General features: G+C 39.4%; 1 protein-coding gene across 2 annotated transcripts in view; it reads left to right on the forward strand.

Annotated features, from left to right (window-relative positions):
- Positions 1 to 19,106, forward strand: part of ENOX1 (ecto-NOX disulfide-thiol exchanger 1) — a 359,071-nt gene that overhangs the window by 209,233 nt on the left and 130,732 nt on the right. Inside the window, exons 4-5 of one of the 2 annotated variants that reach the window (XM_053971584.1) lie at positions 13,564 to 13,698; positions 14,551 to 14,688. In XM_053971584.1, the coding sequence (XP_053827559.1) occupies positions 13,689 to 13,698; positions 14,551 to 14,688 (148 nt within the window). In that variant the 5' untranslated portion in view covers positions 13,564 to 13,688. The remainder of the gene's footprint in view (positions 1 to 13,563; positions 13,699 to 14,550; positions 14,689 to 19,106) is intronic. The other variant, XM_053971585.1, reaches the window with a different exon arrangement.

Here is a 19,106-nt window from a genome sequence, read left to right on the forward strand (position 1 = left end):
GAGTAAATAAGCATTTAGGAAACCAGTGTGCACAGAGTTTGTGAAAATCAAGACTTTTCCTAGTACAAGTAGTTTAGCCAATTATGCTGGTGGGTTTTTTTTCTTTTTTTCCTTTTTTTGGTAACTGAGAAAAATAAGATTACTTCACAAATGTTAATTTGGTTATTTTTCAGGCAGAAGATATGCACTGCTTACTTTTCAGTGATAAAACCAATCCCATCATTTCTATTCTAAGCATGAGCAAAGATCTCAGGCAGCCCATCAAAACGTATTTCAGGGTCATATATAGCCATAGATCAATGAGTGTGAGCAAACTGTATTGACACCAGCAGAAGCTGAGCTCATGCCTTCAGCCTGAGTTTCTAATTTTTGTAAATTTTTGTATTTTACACTGTATGAGAAAAGGATTCCAGATAATAGCACTCCTCCAATAAATCAAAGATGACTCTTTCACAAATGGTACTGAAGTCTTCATTGATTATCTGTCCAACTTCACTGTTCTTCCACAGAGGTCATTTCCTGTAGCACTTGTCTTCCCTCAGCCTTTTCCTGTATCTGCTGTTCATTTAGACTCTGATGTAGCTCAGTTGAAGCCCAGTGAGAAGCCTTGTATCTCTCCTTAGTGGGAGCAGCAACATGTGCTAGAATCCTAAGGGGCCAGCAGCAGAAAATTTAAGGAGGCAGCAGGGAATATTAAAGCATTATGAGTCAAAGGAAATATTTTTGACTTGTGACTATTTTTTGTTTTGCTGTGTAGCAGGAATGATACTCTAGATAGAATTGTACAGTCACAATAAACAGATCCCACATTCAACAAATGTATTGAATTCTGTTCTATGTTTAATCACCAACAGAAACTATGTCAGATGATCTTCCACCAGGAACAATATCTCCCAATTAACAGTAATTAAGGTATATTATAACTGCAGGATATGAAACTAGATAGATCTGTCTCTTGACATTTCATATTTGGATTTTTTTTTCTGCTAAGTCTCTTAATATGCTTCAATTAATGACAACAGAGGCCAGGCCATTCTCAGTGATGGATTTGCATACGTGAATCTTAGTACCACTGAGATGAGATGAAGCATGAATCTTTCTATCATTAAACTCCCCTTAGAAACATGAATGAATTCCAATTAAACTGAATTTACTAGCACAAATGTTGATTATGAGGAAGCTAAGGGTCAAAGCTTGATTGCCTTATCCTGTAAAGTGCAAAAACCTGTGCCAGACATGACAGGAAAGTCAGATGGCCTGTCTGCAGAGTCTTCAGAAGTTCTGTAGCCATTCATAGCAGGTATAGCATTTCTTTTCATTCACTGAGAAGTCATACAACACTGTTTTGTTCAGGCCCTATTTGAACAAGCAGATTTTTAATTTTAGTGCCCCAAAAAGGTTCTATCATCCAGAAAATCATTGCTTCTCTTTCTGCACTGTGGCAGATACCCAGTCTTCACCAACTGATAAGCATTTGGAGACCTAATCAGTAGTAAACCTGAGGTGTAGTCTTTGTATAGATAGCTTAACAATTAAGACATTTAAACTATTCCTGAATGAAAGGAAATTGTCAACTTTAAAGAGGGAATTGCCTAGCTCAGGCATTTCTGGCCATGTAATTAAACTAAATATGCCGCTTCCTTGCCCTAAGCCACAGTTTTCCTAAAGAAGATTAACAACATTGAATTTCTACCCAGGCTGAAGTCTTGTTTGTACCTTGAAATATGGACCCTGAAATAACATGACAGTGCACTACAACTCCATCTGGTGACTCCTCCCAAACTCAGTGATGCTTCATGGTGCGCCAGTGATGCACTTTGCAGTATCTCCAACCCATGGGACTCAGGGAGGAGTTCACTATTTTGAAGATGAGTATAGATGAAACCAGGTTTCTGCAGAGTTTACTATGGTGTATAGATATTGGTCTGAAGTAATCTATTAGATGCCGTAGAGCATATGCAATCAGAAGATCTTGCATAAAACACTGGGGAAAAAAAAGATGAAAAGCCTGTTTCCCATGCTATTCCACTGAGCAACTCTATTATGATCTGGCCTTAATTTAAGTGATCTATTTGTGATTGCACAACAAAATCATGTTCCTGGGATTGTTATTTCTTTCTGTCATTTATTTTTAGCTACCTCAGTTCTCTGCAACTTCTTAAACAAAATATTTCTTAGATTTATTTAAATTGTGTTCTCATGGAAAATTGTAATTCACGTTATCTGATTGAGAAATGGCATGATTACAAACTTTTAGTTTTCTTTTAAGATACCAGTAAACATTTTAAATTTTTTTTGAGTCTCATATTTTGCCTGCGTCTTATGTGTCCACACTTGCTTGATCACATGCAGGAAATATTTTTATACGCTGGTGCTATGCATGACTATGAAAGGAGCTGTAGATAGAACAAGATGAGATACAGGCTGTAATTCACACCTGACAGAGTGCGAATTTCATTGCAAGTGCTTTTAAGGGAAACTTGCTATTTTCTCCACATTCAGATAAACAGTAATTCCATAGGAAATTATGACAATTGGGTTTTTTTGTTTGTTTTGTTTATTCCACTGTGCTTTAGTATTGAATTTTATGGGGAAAGAATATTCCTCAACCAAATGCAATCCTGTGTTTTCTGCAGGCCTGGGTCATGGTCCTGTGATGCTGTACCTACCCCATTATCAGAGAACAACCTGACTAGGCAAGATTAATAAAGTCTGGGATAAAGAAAGTATAATCACACCATTTCATGGGTGGGGGATGAAGGTTTAAATTACTTGCCAAAGGTGTGTTGCAGAGCTGTATGAGGAACAGGAATCTCCTGGATCCCTGTCAAGTTTCTTTTTCATTTCTAGAGAACTGGAGACCCGTATTTGTTTTGACTGAATTGCAATTTGGATAGGTTGGAAGACATTTGGAGGCAGAAGGGCTCTATTAAGTCTTTCACACCAAAAGAAATATTAGTAGGCAATTAAAAGAATAACAAATGGGACCCATTCAAAATGCTCCACTTGCCATTGCTCTGAGCTTCAGGCAAGAAAGTACATAGAGGTCATTTAACCTGACCACTTATATATCAGAAGCTGCTAGGGTCACTCAGGCACTCCTAAATTAAACCATATATTTTAGACAGAAATATAGTGGTCTCACAAAGCATTTTCCATTCAGACCATAAATTCCAAGGACAGGGCTTTGTCCTCTACATGTATCTGCTTTGCACTTCCTGTAGTATCACCTGGATAAACAAGGGCAGTTCATTCTCCTGTCAGTTTAATCTCTTGCATCATCGCCGTTATTTTGATTAATTTGATACCTCAGAGCTTTAAAGAACAAAGAAACCATTAACAGCACGAGCAGAGATGGTGCCAGAGAGGCCTGGACACTGACCCTGGCACTCTGTTCTCCTCCTGTGTGCCAGAAGAGTGCCGTGCTGCTGTAGGGAGGGTAGTGAGTAGTGACCATCCAGTTACACTGGGGAAGCTGATGGAAGCTGCTGCCCCCCAGAGCCCTCTACATAGGCCGTGTCCTCTGCATGTTCAAGGGCTGAGTCAAGATTGACTCGAGGAGAGCATGGTACATACATTTTCTGGATGACAATATAAACAAACAAGTCAAAAGCTTTGACATACCATATTCATAGCTACAGGCCAAATGCTTTATTCATAATGTCACAGCGAAAGTATTAACATTGCATTTGTTTAAAAAGTAACTAGGAGGCCATTTGTGACCCTTATAATACACATGTGGAGCAGTTCTTTGCTGGTTTACACTGGTTATGTTCTGCTTTATATTTTCCAGAGGGTCAATTTGCAAGGATCTTTACTGCTATTTATGAATATAATTAACTAATTTACCAAAGTTTCACAAAGTGGCTTCATGGCTTCCGCTTCATGGTTAAAGGTTCTGCAAATATTTTGGTCTTCTTGTTGACTTTGGATTGTTTCTGATTGTATCTTGAAGGCTAGAAATACTGTATTACGGTAAATAAATACATTATTCTTGTTATTGCCCTTCTTATTAGGGAACATTTATATAGTGCAGTAAAGTGACATTCTACTTTACCAACACAGATAAAGGCAAATTCTCTGCCCTGAAGAGCTTATAATTCAAATTAAAAAAGACAAACAAATGTACAACACTTCGAAAAATGGATGGATGACAGGATTACTAACTACGTGAAAGAGGTGGAAGGGCTGCACGAGGAGAAAGAAGGATGCTACAATCATCATTATTCCTAGTTTTATAACACAGTGGCACCTTAGAAGCCTCAAATGGGATGAAAGCCTGGCTGCACAAGGGGCTATGCAGAAGCCTGCCAAGGGGGTGGCCTTGTCTCTGTGTTTTAGAGCAGTGCTGCCTTGCTGATATTCCTGCCTGGAAGGCACCTGGCTAAAGCCAGCATCAGTCCAATTACACAAGGAATGCCACATTTCCAGTAGGTTTTAGCCCTGCCTGAGGGAAAATCGACATGATTTCCTGCCCTGAAAAATTGTAACTGAAATTGAAGAAAATAAATGTGCATACAAGAAGACAGTTTCAGGGAAAGGGGAGTGGAAGGATTGTTGACTAGGTAAAGGTATGGCAGGACCACCTGGAGGGAAGGAGGGCTTTTAGCATCATTAGATTCACCCTGATCTGCAGCTCTAGCCTTCTCCATCCTGACCCCCTGACCGCTTGTTACAAGGCAGAAGCATCAAAATAATTTTTGTTGCCTGATCACAGTTGAAGCACACATAGTAGCTGCTGTTTTCCTGATCTGACCTCATGTTAACTGTGGAATTGCTTCTCCCTCACTGCCCACAGAGTATGTGATAATCCTAAATTTATGTAACTTGCTAGTGATCCCATAAACAACTGTTTAGAAAACAGGCAAAATTCCTGGCTCTGCTTAGCAACTTAATTCAGCCTCTGAGGAAAGCTAATGGGTATGCAGTAGCTCAAAGACCCTGGAAGCTCTGCTTCGTCCTGTGGGAGGTGGAAAATATTCATCGTTTCCCTCATTTATCTACGGCAAACTACCTCGTAAATCAGAAAGGACAGAGGGAAACTCCCTGTCGCTGTCCTCACTTTGCTTCAAAAACAGATGCTGTCCCCAAATATGGCAGGTATGATGAAGAAAGCAGGAGCAGCCTTGGCAAGGCTGGTGGGCAGAAACAGGTGACTGTTATAGCCCAGAGGTGTGTGTGATTTACACAGATCTTTAAAATGGGAGTTACAAGGAGCAAGAAAGTTTCGTGTCTGGTAAAGAAATGGGGCTGAGGAAATGTGATTCATCATTTGGAAGCAGAAAGAAAAGGTCCAGGATGAATTTTCCCTCCAGAGAAAAGACAGATAATAGGGCATCACAGTTGTTGGAAATGTGTTAGAGTGGGCAGCTCCTGCTGTCAAACACTAATAGTTATATGTTGGCATATTCACTGGGGATGGGCAGAAAAATAATCAGAAAGACAACCATCTCTCTCTCTCTAATTTGTATGTATCTATATCTGAGGAGATTCTCAAGAGCTATTGCAAACTGAGTCGTACTTTCTGTTCTCCTGCAGCTCACTGTGCCAGAGTTATCAGGCAAAGGACAGGAGTGGGAGCCAAGTCCCTCAGGACTGAGTGTCTTGCTGGGATTCATATGGCATGCAGGTAGCAGAGTGACAACTGAGCTCCCAAAGCACAGTTTGCTCAGCCCAGCTCATCTCATCCCATGGGTGTCTGACAAAACAGATGCTCATATCCAAAACTTCAGCGTAGACTTTCAGCCAGGGGAGTGAGATGTGCACCTCCAAGGTGAGCTTCACTGCCTGGCAAGGTAGGTGTCTGAAACAGGCTGGCAGAAGCATCTGGTTCTCCCTGTTAGCAATGACAACAGTAAGAAAGCTCAAGCATAGATGTCTACATCGGCAGAATTTAGGTGAGGTGACTCCCTGCCTTCCCTAATACAAGAGCAAAGTGTAACAAACAGTAACATCTTGGCTGTGAAGAGATATTTGGGTGAGAGAATTGCCCATGGCAGATTAAGGCAAGAAATGTGCCTATGTTGTAGGGGGAGTGTGGAGTCAACGGATGGAAACAAAATACTGCAAAGAAAAGCAAGAAAAACTGTTATGAGGTAAATGGAGAACAGGAGGTATACTAAGAGGGATGGAAGGATTGCAAGATAAATGAGCCCAGGGAGCACACTGGCAATTTAGAGCTTGTAGCTGGAGAAAATATCCTGAGTGTGATGTGCTAAAAGGGGATGGCAGCTTTCAGAGTGAGGACACATGTAAGCTGATAGAAGAAATAGTGGGTTTTTCTCTTAAGCAAAATTTATCACCAAAAACCTTCAATTAAAACAAACAAAACAAGCCTAAATCTCTTTTCTAGATTTTCACTGAACAGCCATCACTGAGAGAATACTTGATGGTATTGCATAAAATTTTGATCAATATGACTTTAGATTGCTTTAATATTCTGCGAAAAGTGCTCTGCAGATCACCCTTGCGCTTAACAAAGGACACTTAGATGTGTGTCACCTCTTGCCATAGTTTGACCCAATGATAAAAGTGTGAAAAATATGAAAATAGTTTGACTGACAGGTTTGGGGTTTTTTCCCCCCAATGAATGTCTGCCTGAAAAGACAGGCTGCCTTAACTCCAGGAGTTCAATTATACAGACTTTGAAGGAGAAGAAAAATGATAATGAATGCACTTTAGAAACTTCTAAAAAGTTACTTAAAATAGACTTTCCATACATAATGTTACCATGTGAAACTCAGCTGTATCCTGGTCTTCTGGGACTAGGAGACAGCAGTCTGTGTTCCTTTGGAAATTCAATATGAAGGCACCCCTGCCTCTGGTGGTCTGTATGATACAGTCCCTGGGGCTCTGCCACAGACAGGGATTACCTGTCAAGCTGTTCATTTTTTCAGGAGGTGACATGGGAATGATTTCACTTTAGGTTAGCCAGCAAGATAAGATACTCATTCTGGAAGCGTGTCCTGGCTTGCTTTGGTCTCTTTTTTTCCCCTTTTGTCTGAGTTTTTCTTTAAAAACACTCAACCAAACAACCCTTTGTATCTCAGCTTGATGTAGGTTTAGTAGACGTGAAGCAAGAATATTGTGTGTGGTACAGTGAGTGAGAGAAGATACTTGATAGGTGTGGTGCGTTTATATAGGTATTCTCTCAAGCCCAAAAAGATAAGAAATAACATGTGTAGCCCATATGACTCCCCCAGGTACTTTATGGCATCAAGAAGGCATTCCAGCACTTCTCATTTCAGTATTCAGCCTTTCAATTAAGTTGCTGAATGTCTTTGTTCAAAATCTTCTTCGAATGCTTCCCCTTTTGTCTGAAATACAGTGGTGTGGGATGTCATGTTTCTAAAATGATCACTGGCCTTTAGTAGAAAGTAGTGTGATAGAAGGTTTGCTATTAAAATACTGCTGTAAATAATTAAAACATTTCAGAATATTTGTTGTTGTTAAATATAAATGAAGTAAAAATGCAGCATTAAAAGAAAGGATTGTCCTAATTTAGTCAGTAAGTCGCTGTTATTTTAAATGGGAAGCAAGTGAGTCACAATTGCAAGCCATTTTGGCAGGGTGAAAAACAGAGATGCAATCATCAATTCACAACAGTGTTTTGTGTTCAAGGAATAATCAGACCTGTTTTTATCAAGGCTGTGCTGCATTGCTAGCCAGCAATATGGCTTTTTTTTTTTTTCCTATTCCAGATGATTTTGGAACTGCATATGCTTTTTCAGTAAGTAAGCTGGACTTCTATAATGCTTTGCTTAATGTGCCTCCAGATTCTGTTATTTATAGACTTCAGCATAATCAGACTGCAGCTGCTAAAATACATGCAAAACAAAAAGCACATTTGTAACCTGTTAAGGCTTTGCTCTGAGATGCCAGCAAAGTCTGGGATTTACCATGAAATATTACCAAGTGACCTTTCAAGGAGCATCACCAGAGAATACCTGTTTATCTTGGAGATTTCTGTTTTATTTTTCTTTCTCTGTTGAAATCTTGCAGTGTTCTGCTTTCCAAGGGAAGTCTGGCCTTTGTGTGCCATGTGTTATCTTCAAGACATGGTGGGACAGTGGATTTAAGTAATGCAGCATCTCAAATGAGCAGTTCTTCCAGAAAATATGTTTTGTAAAGATTGCCTTTGTTAAAAACAGAGGGAATGTGTTTTATTGTGTTATAACTGTAATATTGTGATTTTTCTCTAAGTTGTCTTAGTCCTATCAGTATGGACATGATTTACTCATTAACTGTTTTTTCAGTGAAAGTTGGTGGAAAGGATCCCTTGCAATCATGGGAAAACCTACATATTTGGTTTACATAGTTAAGTGAAATGACTTAATGCACCAGCACATATTTTATGACTTTATAAGATGACAATGTAGTGTTTTAGTGGCATAATCTAGAATGAACAAAGGTGTTTTAAACCATTCACAAGACAAAAAATTGGAAAGATTATGTGAGTGAACACAAAACCAGAGCTCTTATTTAGGCTCTAAGGGAGCTTATCTTCCCTAGCTTATGCCTAATGAAGCTGTTTTCTTAAGGAAAGTGCTGGTTCCTGCAGAATTAATCTTTACTTTCCAAGGCCTCCTGTAAGAGGGAGATGTGGCAGAAAAATCCACGTAAACAGGGTGACTCTGGAGATGCTGGAAACCAGCTGGTCTTTGCAGTAGAGCTGCAGGGAGATGAAGCATAGTAGATGCATAAGTTAGGATCCCCTCCCAGAAAAAAAGATTTTGTTCCAAAAAAGCCTGGGTACCTAATGTAATTTTTTACTTGCTATAGTAAATGCATTTTTGCAAATTGTTGCAAGAAATATGTTTTCCTTCAATTTGTTTTGAATTTCTGAATTTAGGTGACATTTTCTAAGTGTTAACATACCATTAACCATGGGAAATAATGCCTCTTCTTGTAACACTGCATATTCAATAATATCAAAAATATTTCTAAAAGCCATCTTTGGAATCACATTGGAGATGCTTTTTTTTTCATGTAGCCCAGGTAGGATGGCTATGGCGCAAAAATATCATTTTCATTGTTGCTAGTCCCATTTTTCTTCTTCATTGTAAGATGGTCAGAAAGAAATGAACAGCGACTTACAGCATATCCTTGTCTAGCTTTTCTTTCTATTTTCCCTTCTTTACTGGGAGTCCTGGATGCAGCTGGAGAAACAAAAACACTGGGAAGAATCAGTACAAAACACTTGATATATTTTAGAAGACAGCTGGTGGTAGCCTGATAAATGAACTGTACTTTGGCAGGTCAGGTGAAGTGTGACCAACCTAATGACCACTGTCCTGTGAATCACAGTGAATAGTAACAAACATTTGGAAATTGCTATTCTTTTAAGAACAGGAAAACTAACCTAGGTATAACAGTTCACAAGATTCCACAATGTTCCTTTCCATCTGTGTTTCCTCAAGAACCAGCACCAATAGCATTTAATGACTTTGTGACTTGTACTCCCAGGTTTCAAAATGTTGATGGCATATTTTTTTTTTCCTTGAAAGATTTAATGGTTGCAAAAATTAGACAAAGAGCTGAAATGACTTAAGGTCACTCAGCAGGTCGGTGTCAGAGTTGGGCAGAGAACCTCCTCCTTGCATCCCAGGGCTGGCTGCTGACCCGGGCATTCCACAGAGCCTCGTTACAGTAGTGCATTTAATCAGCTTCACTCTGTGTTGTAACTCATTGTGGTGTTATGGATATCTAAAGGGTAGGATTTTAACTTCACAATCTGCTGTTATTGAATTAGTTTTATGTTATGTTAATTTCTTTGTCTCATGGCATTCATTGCTTGTGATAATTGATGCACAATATATAACCGACTTCTATATTCATTTGGGTAACTGCATTTAATTGCCTGGTATAAAATATGTGCACTAAGTACAATCTGCTATGACTGCTATGACTGAGAAGTGCTCATTGGTATGGACTTGAGGGTGCTTTATCTTTCTGACAACCTGTCTGAGAGAAGTCTAAATGTCTCTTGCAATTCATCGTCCAAGGACTGGTACTTGCATCATGTCTGCAAAAAGAGAGAGCACCAAAAAAGTATAATGTGAAATCGCTTTACAAAATGCTTGGCATCAAAATTTTGTTAATCAGAAGTTCTCAAATCAGGAAGTTTTTATTAATGTCCCTGCCTCTCCCAAACATCAAAGAATAGCAGGCCCCAGAATATTTTTTACATTTTCTCTTGTAAATCAGGATTATGGCTTTATTTGCTTCTGAAGTTACTCCCCTGAAGTAGGGCTACTACCATGCACAAGTGTTTATAAAAACAGATTTCTTTTACATATATCTTCAGGTCATTAATGTCCGGAGAAGTATTAGTGAATTGTAAATCAGGAATGCTCTCTAAAGGTGTGATGTCAGTGAAGTGGTGTTGGTTAATGTCTGCTCAGGTTACACAAGATCCCTGCGTAAGCTTACACTTTCTTGCCTGTTTAACCAGTAACGGTGATTAAATTTATTATTAAGAAAGCAAGAATCTTTGCTAGTAGAAGTATTCCTCATCAAACTTAGGATTTTGCTTTTTACATGACATTAGACAGTGGGTTTGTTTGTTTTCCTTGCTTGTTTTATTTCCAGTGTCATGAAGGGTATAATAGTGCAGCGTCTGAGCTACACAAAGAAATGCTGAAATTTGCCCAAAGCTGATTTTATTTTAAGCATTAATGAAACCTTCTCTATACAAATTTTCAGAATTAGCTTTTTAAACAAAAGCTAATGTTTGAGTCTAAATCAGGTATGTAATGCCTGTGAGACTATTTTAGCCATATTATGTTGCTCTGTCTTAATGTAACCACTGAGTTGTCACTAGAAGGGATGTTCACAATTAGTATTTTTCTTTTTAAAAGAGCTAGTTTCTACAGTCTGTGTCCTTCAGGATGGAGCATTAGTTCTGCCTACAGCTTACTGCAAATTATTCAGCGTTCATAGGTTCGTTTATGCTTGTTATTCAGCTCTCTTCCACTGACAAAATAGCCTGCAGCAGTTCTTGGTTAGATAGAACTAGTTCCACTTTAGGCTCCTCACGTTCTCTTTTATGGCTTTTCCCCTGGTTCACCCTGCACTGTATCCAGGTACTTTTGATGAAACAGTAAACCTGGTGGTCAGAGAGAAAGAAAAGCTGCCCAGAGCCAGGGTGGGCTACGAGAGTGTGTTTTGAGCAAAGACTTCCTTGGCATATTGGGCAGACCTGGTGGTATAGTACACCATGAGTTTCACCAAATCAACCTACTGATTATGCTTTCGTTCATATTCATGGTGTTATATTCTTCTTCTTCTGCAAGGACTTTAACAAATACTTGTAGATAATTCATGAAAGTAGACCAAAATTTGAAATATGTGAACATGTCAGAAGGAAAAGACCAAAAAGTCATTCCCAGTAGACGGAGGTCTGATCCTGCATTTCTGACAGAACTGGGGCAACTGCAGTGTGGGCTTGGGCAGAAGAGTGTGTAGCGTTCAGCAGCAGAGTTGTCACCTGGTACACACTTCACCAAACAGTAAAACGTGGGCAAGGGGGATGGCAGAGAGAGTCCAACACCCATTTTCTTCCTCTTATCCCAGCAGTCCATGCCTATCTCAGATGCCTTTGCCCCAAAACCATGGGGCAGTACCTCCTTCCTCCCCATTAGCCATGGTGATGCATTATGGGGACAAGCAAGTAGCACACAGCAAGGTATGGAAGGCATTTCATCACCATTGGTTTTTAAATGCTCCTTTCTTCATCAAGGCAACAAGGCTGCTGGTCAGGGAAAGAGGTGAACCACTCTCATCTGGGCTATTCAGCACATATTTGTAAATTGGGATTGATTTGGCAGTGATTCATAAAGAGCAAGGAGGGCTGTACTGCGTAAGAAATAACTTATTGACAAGGAGTAATTCAGCCTTCCCTAACCTCAAAACAGATGTTTGTGGTCAGAAGTTTATAGCCTCAGTGGAAAGGGCTAAGTACAAGTTTAAAGAGCTGAATAGGAGACACCCAGTTTTTAAAAACTTGACATAAATCTTGGCTGCCTTGCCTTATGTTAGTCGCATCCCCTGCAGAAGATTTCCATTCAGTGTTTGTTTGCTGTTTATAGATGTTATTTAAAAACTAATTTTATGATAAAAATATTTTATGTTATGTATAATGAATAGTGGAGATCAAATAAGAATTGGAATTGCAAATTCAAATATTAAGAGTTGATAAATATTGACTTTTAAGTAGACACACTGTAGATTTGAACAAAATGCTTTTTAGCCTAGTGTATTGGTTATTTGTAAATTACAACATACAAAAAAACGTGGACCATTGTCTGAGCCTGACTCCTTCTTCACTTTTACAGCCATTGATTTGGTCATGTTCCTATGAAATGATGTGTACAGTGCCATGAAACTAAAAGATTAAACTTTCTGGCTCATACTTTATGCACATCAAATGAAAAAAAAAAGAAAAGTGTGGGAGGTACTAAACTAAAATATAGTGTAATTATGTTAATTGTGTCTTTTCTACAGATGAGTCCTTAGGGTCTACATGTTGGAAACCACCTAATTATGGTCTTTCAAGTAGTTTCTTAAAGTCAGCACAGCTATTCTAGGGCTGAACAAGTCACCAAGATTCACCTACACAGTGCTAATAACCTCCCTGAACACTTGTAAGCTTCTAGTCACTTGCTGGCCCCTGGTACCCAACACCCTGGATCAGACCCCTTAGGCTACTGGAAAGCCAAAAAAAATGAATGTGGCCCTCCTTAACCCACAGTCCCAGGTACCTGGTGCACAGAGAGTAGCTTGGGCTTCTGTATGTGATCATCCTCAGCCCAGTGTTTTCTGCTGCTGCCGAAAGTGCTGGGAGCTCACAGACCTGGCTCACACCTCTTACCTGTCACCTGTTCAGCCTCCTTTCCCATGAGCGATGCGCTAACGTGGTGAGCCTCCCAAGCAATGACAGCAACAGCAATAAGTTGCCCTTATGTAAAATTCATGGCCTGACAGACACCTGATGAGAGCTATGTGTTTTAGCTAGAAACAGATACTGCGCTTTTGCTTTGAGCTAAGTAACCTCTGTGAGCCAAGGGTGCAGTGTTAGTTAAGGAGCAGGCATCTTCCTCAGCTTCGTTAGGTTTTCTTTCCACATCTCTGCAGGCTCCATTCTGTAAGTCATTGCATAGTATTTTCTTTCCTCTTTCCATCTCATTACAGACTACTATTTCCTTGAAACTTGTAGCACCAGTTAATTGTTAATAGTTAAAAAAAGAAAAAATCATATTCATCCCTTAATATGTTCTTTCAGCCGATGCCTGCATGCCGAGGAGGCTGTGTAGCTACTGATAAGACCTAATTTGTGAAGGGCTTTTCAGTGGCCTGACAGGTTCATACGTGGTACTGTTTGTTCAGCAGGTGAGGAGGAGTGTTTGCTGGAATACCTCTACAGAGGCTGTGAAATGTGTGCACAGAGGCTGGGGCTGCTGATCCAGAGGGAGTGGGCAGGAGCTTCGAGTGCTTCCCAGACGTTGGTCCTTTGTTGTGTTCTGACTCTGGCACTTGGAGTTATTTCCATCTTTTTTCTTTCAGAGCCTAATGAGCTGTGTGAGGGCCCTGTGCTTGGTGATATCCCATCTCAAGATGCTGCTAATACAGTAGGTAATTATTCCTAACTGAAGAAGTCAAGCAGAAGAAAAAGGATCCAGGGAAAAGCAATGGCTGCTGGTAAATATCTCAGGTCTGCAAAGGCCGTAAGAAAATAACTGGAAAGAGCTGATTTGAGGTGTGACTGGGGAGGAGAGAAGAAAAATGTGTGATCACATCTTGTGTCTGGTGTTTCAGTATCAAAGTATATTCAGTTTCCAGTTAAGGTGGCATCCCTTAACTACCCCACCCACTCCCCCCCATCAAAGGAAGACCATACGTGGGCTCAGTCTGTTTTGACCATACTTATGATATTTCTCTTTTGGTTTTAGAACAAAACTTGGTATTTGCTATAGTGAATGGAATTTGTTTGTTCTCTTTTTAGTTAGGGCATAATGTATTCTTAAATCTTTTACAAAATAAAAAATTGCATCTTATGGAAAACAGTTCTTTTTTGGGGGTCTGTTTGGTTCTCACAGGTTTCAGGCAAGTTCCTCAACTATCTTTAAGTTCTAGCAAAGTGTTGCAGGGCAATTTATTCAGGTTGGGAGAGGCCTCAGATGGTCCCCAACCCAACCTCCTGTTTAAAGCAGGGCCAGAGATAGGGTCAGATCAGCTGTTCAGGGCTTTACGAAATTGAGTCTTGAAAGGTGCCAGGGATAGTGACTGCACAGCCTGTTCTACTTCTTGACTGGTGAAATAGTTTTCTCTTTTCTTTGCACCATTTTACATCTGTTGAATGTTTCCAATGACTTTATGCTCTATTATAATATACCAGGAACTATTATCAATAATCTAAAGGTGAATCATAATTAAGAAACAAAACAAACCCAAAATAAACAGTGGTTGTGATACCTCATTCTCACTGAAAGATTTGGTTAAAAATTGTGGTGCATTAGCTTTTCTACTTACAGCATGTTTACTTTCTTGCAGCAGCTGATGGTTTGGGAAGTATAGCTATAGATACCACGCAGCTTAACATGTCAGTCACTGATCCCACAGCTTGGGCTACAGCTATGAATAATCTGGGGATGGTTCCAGTAGGACTAGCAGGACAACAGCTTGTGACAGGTAAGATTTTTCTTTTTTTAAAAACATCGCTCCTATCAGTCATGAATTCTTCGTGTCCTTTGAAAAATATATGGAATGTTTTCTGAGGATATTATATTTTTATGTTCTGAAAACATCACCTATGATTAATATCTCATACTGTATATTAGTCTCTTATTGTAGTAGCTATGTAATCCATATTATATTTTAACCATGTGAAAAACTAAAACTCTCAGGGCAAATTGAACAGCTAAGCCATCAATCTTTATGCTGGGTCAAGACTAGGAGGCAAGTCATGTAAGAGGAACATTTGTTTTTGTTTCTCTGTTCAAGCAGGATGTCTTGAGGTTCTGCCAAGGAATACCCTGGGCTGAGAACTCTTGACTGGAGATTTTGGAGTTGTGTTAATTGGGCAGAAAATCATGAAGCCTGTCCAGTTCATATGCTCAGTTGATATTAGTGAAGCTTTCCTGTCAGGTGTGTGCTTATTTACTTTCTGACTGGTTCCATAAAATTGAATGTCAAGATATTGTTCTTGTTAGACTTTGTCACTTACTTTCCAATCATAGCTTGGGAGAGTGTTGCAAGGGATCACTTACTGTAATACTCACAAAAACAGTATTTTGAAACCGGCAATATTTTACAGATAAGACTGGACATAGCAGACTTTATTGTCAACAGTAGAGGCCCAATTAGCTGGAAACATTAAAACTTCTTTTCTCCTGTGATGTAGAGAAGAATTATTTATATAGGGGTGGGTGCCCTGTAGACATAAACCATGTGCTAGGCATATGACAGATTCCCTCTGGAAGCTGCACTGCCACTTCAGCTTAAGAAGAGCTGTGTAATATCTGTATCAGAGCAGCATCCTGTCATGTCTGCGCCTCTCCACGTAGACATGGATGCAGTGAGCCAGGTCATGATGTAAATCACTCTCCTTGCCTCACCAGGGATGCCTGATGATTAATTTTGGCCAAATATGCCCCCTCCTGACACTGGGAACTGAGTGGAGCTGTGCCAGTTCACAGCTGATGGTCTGGCTCCGAATTACCTGTTTTACAGGCTGGTACACTAAGCTGCAAGAAAGCTGATTTATAACAAATCAGTCTCAAGCAGAGAACTGAGCCCGTGGAGGCTGTGAACTGATTGGTGATCTCTAGCTTTAACCCCATGCTCCTGATTAAAAGAAACAAGCAAAGCCATCCACTCCTTGGGATCCAATTCTCTTCAATGCTTCTGTCAACGACTTGGATGCAGAAGCTGGGTCCATACTAAGTTTACTGATGATACTAAATAAAAGAGAAGCTGTTGCTTCTCTAGTGGGTAGATTGGCCTAATAGGGAGTCTGGATAGATTACAGGGCTGGCCGATTACCCAACTGTGTGATGGTTAATCAGGACAAATGCCACATTCTGCACCTGCGACTATGTAATCCTGGATGTATGAGTGGACTGGGAGAGAAGAGGCTGGAGTGCAACCTTGCAGAAAGAATCTGCTGGGTTTTGTTGATGAGAAGCTCAGAATCAGTCAATAATGTGTCCTGGTGGCCAAAAGGGTCACATTAGGCGTGATGTAACTAACCACTCAAAATAAGCATTTATCCTACTTTTCTCAACTTTGGTGCAGTTTCACCATGACAGCTGTGTGTTGTAAGAGTCGTATGAAAAATATGAGAGTGATGAGCATGTTCAAGGGAAGGCAACAAAGATGATGAAAGGGACTAGAGGGCAAGGCTTGTGAGGAGCAGCTCTGGATACTAGGTTTGCCCAGCTTAGAGAAGAGGAGGCTGAGGAGTTGCTGTCTACAACATCCTAATGAAGGTGAGTGCAGAGGGTGATGCTGATCTCTCCTCTCTGGTGTCCAGTGATAGGATGTGAGGGAATGACTTAAAGCTGCATCAGGGGATGTTCAAATTTGTTATTAGGAAGAAGTTCTTCTCTGTGAGAGTGGTCAAGCACTGGAACAACCTACTCAGGGATGTGGTTGTGGCCTGTTCAAGAAGTATTTTGACAACACTCTTGGATACATGCTATAATTTGTACCATGTGGAGTTAGGAGCTGAACTTGATCATTGTGATTCTCTTCCAACACAGAATATTTAATGGTTCTGTGTGTTGATGAGGAAACAACTTTTTCCATTTTCCAGTGGGGATTTGCCTGCAGATGTTGTGCTCAACTTGAACGCGATTACCTCCAACCTGAAAATAGTCACATGTCAAAACCACCTTCTGCTGCTTTCATTTATAATCATCTTACTTACATATGCTATGGAAGTTTGCCCTGCCTTTCTGTCTTGCTCTATTCTGTCTCTTCAGTTCCAATGTAAGTTTTGTCCTCAGGTGTGCAGTGCAATCCCTACATGGCAGCCTCATCTCAGGTGCAGTGCTTTTCCCCACAAGGGAGGATCTCCAGTATCTTATACCACTGACAGCCCCCTGCTGTAATTTCCATAATTATGTGTATCACATATTGTAAAGATGCTGTACAAGTCAGTTCATGTTTGTTCAGCATTTTCAATGTATGGAACGTGCTATAAGTAATAAATATTAATTACTGAAGTGCTGCCTGATTTCTCTACAGGTGCAGAATAACTTATTTTCTTTCCTTTCCTTTTGTTTTTCTTTGTTTTAGACTCCTTCATATTTTTAAGGTAAATAGGTGCTTTGATGCTTCATTATATTTCCCTAAGATTCATAAGTTTTTGACACATTTTCTTTATTGCAGATCCATAATAGCAAAACTTCAGTTTGCCATGGAAATACTTATAGATTTTTTTTCTCTAATATATTTACTGTATCTGTGTTCAGTGAGGGTTTGCATCATTATATTCAACCAAATATCTAACTACGCCCTAGCTATTGCTGGCTTTTTCATTTTTTTGCTATTAATCCTAGTAATGAAGTCAGCTTTGTCAGCAGTCACGTACTGCTTTTGCTACTGTCATCTGTTACATTTCTCTGGGATGAAACCATGTCCCTGTGCTAACTATTTGTCCATCTTTAAAATTTTATGTTATTCTCTTTTTTTGGGTTTTTGTTTTTGTTTTTTGGAGGGTTTTTGGTTTTTTTTTTTTTGTTTTTTTTTTTTTTTTTGTTTTTGTTTTTGTTTTTTTTTTTGTTTTGTTTTGTTTTGTTTTGTTGTTTTTTTTTGTCCCCAGCCTTGTTGATAGCTAGGAAAGCAGTGAGTACTTTAGATTAAACTTGGAGAGACTGTGATCTTTACATATCCTGCCATAGTCTGAAATGTGGTCTGTAGTATCCACCTGTATCCTGACACGTCTTAGTCCTCTGGTCTGTCAGTGCTCAAAGGACTTATGCATTCATGGGCTTTCCTTCCCCAGACTGACCAGTTCCTGATTGCTGTGCAGGGCATTTTTGTTCTCATATGTATAGAGTCCATATGAACTAAGTCTTTTTAGAGGTTTCTCAAGACTTTTTTCTCCCAAGCAGTTCTTAGATTCGCTGCTGTGTAACCCATTGGGATGCCTGCCTTGTAACAGTAATGCTCCCCAGTTTGCAATCTGTGAAACTCTTGTCTAGCTGAAGAGTTTGCTAAAATGAAGCTTCCACAACATCTGGCCAATACTATTCTCTCAGCCTGGGATGACAGCTCTCTGATCATGGTAACTAATCAATTTTAAGCACTACTAACCTTCTAATACAAGTTTAGGTGATATCTGCACTCTGTTTAATTCCTTATCTCCCAGTGCTGTAAAATTGGATTTTTGATCTGGGCAAATGTCAGAACCTTTCATTTATAAAGATGGGTTCCTGTTAATAGTTCAATAATATCTCTCATGTGTTGACATATATTATGCTTATAACTTACAGTTATTCAGAAAGCTTACTTTTTCCATGTATTTGGCTGATGCACTGCATGTACACTACTATATGCATTTATAAATTATATATACATAATTCATACAATAAACTGTAGTTTAATAAAACATTAGTTAAAGTGTTAAAGATTAATGTGGAATAGTTATGGGTGAAAAGTATTTTCAGTCTAAATTTCCCCTTTCAGCAGGTTATAATTTCTTAAAAAAATGTACCTTTTAGGCTGAATTTTCTCATGGTTGCTTTTAGCCCAGAGGAAAAAAAGATCTGGAAAAGTTGAAGGAAATCTGTTAAACTGCTTTTGAATTATCCAGGCCTTAAAATTGCTGTTTTCTATGCTTTGAGACTCTGAGAAAAAGGGTCAGGTAAGAGGGGAATGTTAGTTTGTAGTTCATCTTTCTGTGAACTAAAACCTCTTTTTGCACTCAGCAACTCTGATTCAAGCACATCTTTCAAGTGCATTCAAGTCTGCTGTTTTTTTTAGATTTTAGGACTAGAAGAAATACTCAGTGACCTAAGCCAACTGAGAATGTTTTATTTTGCTTTTGCACTGGTACTTTTTAAAGGCAATTTTGACATTCCTAGGTTTAGAGTTCTTGCACT

This window comes from Vidua macroura, chromosome 2 (genome assembly GCF_024509145.1).
Source record: "Vidua macroura isolate BioBank_ID:100142 chromosome 2, ASM2450914v1, whole genome shotgun sequence".
Taxonomy (NCBI): Eukaryota; Metazoa; Chordata; class Aves; order Passeriformes; family Viduidae; genus Vidua; species Vidua macroura.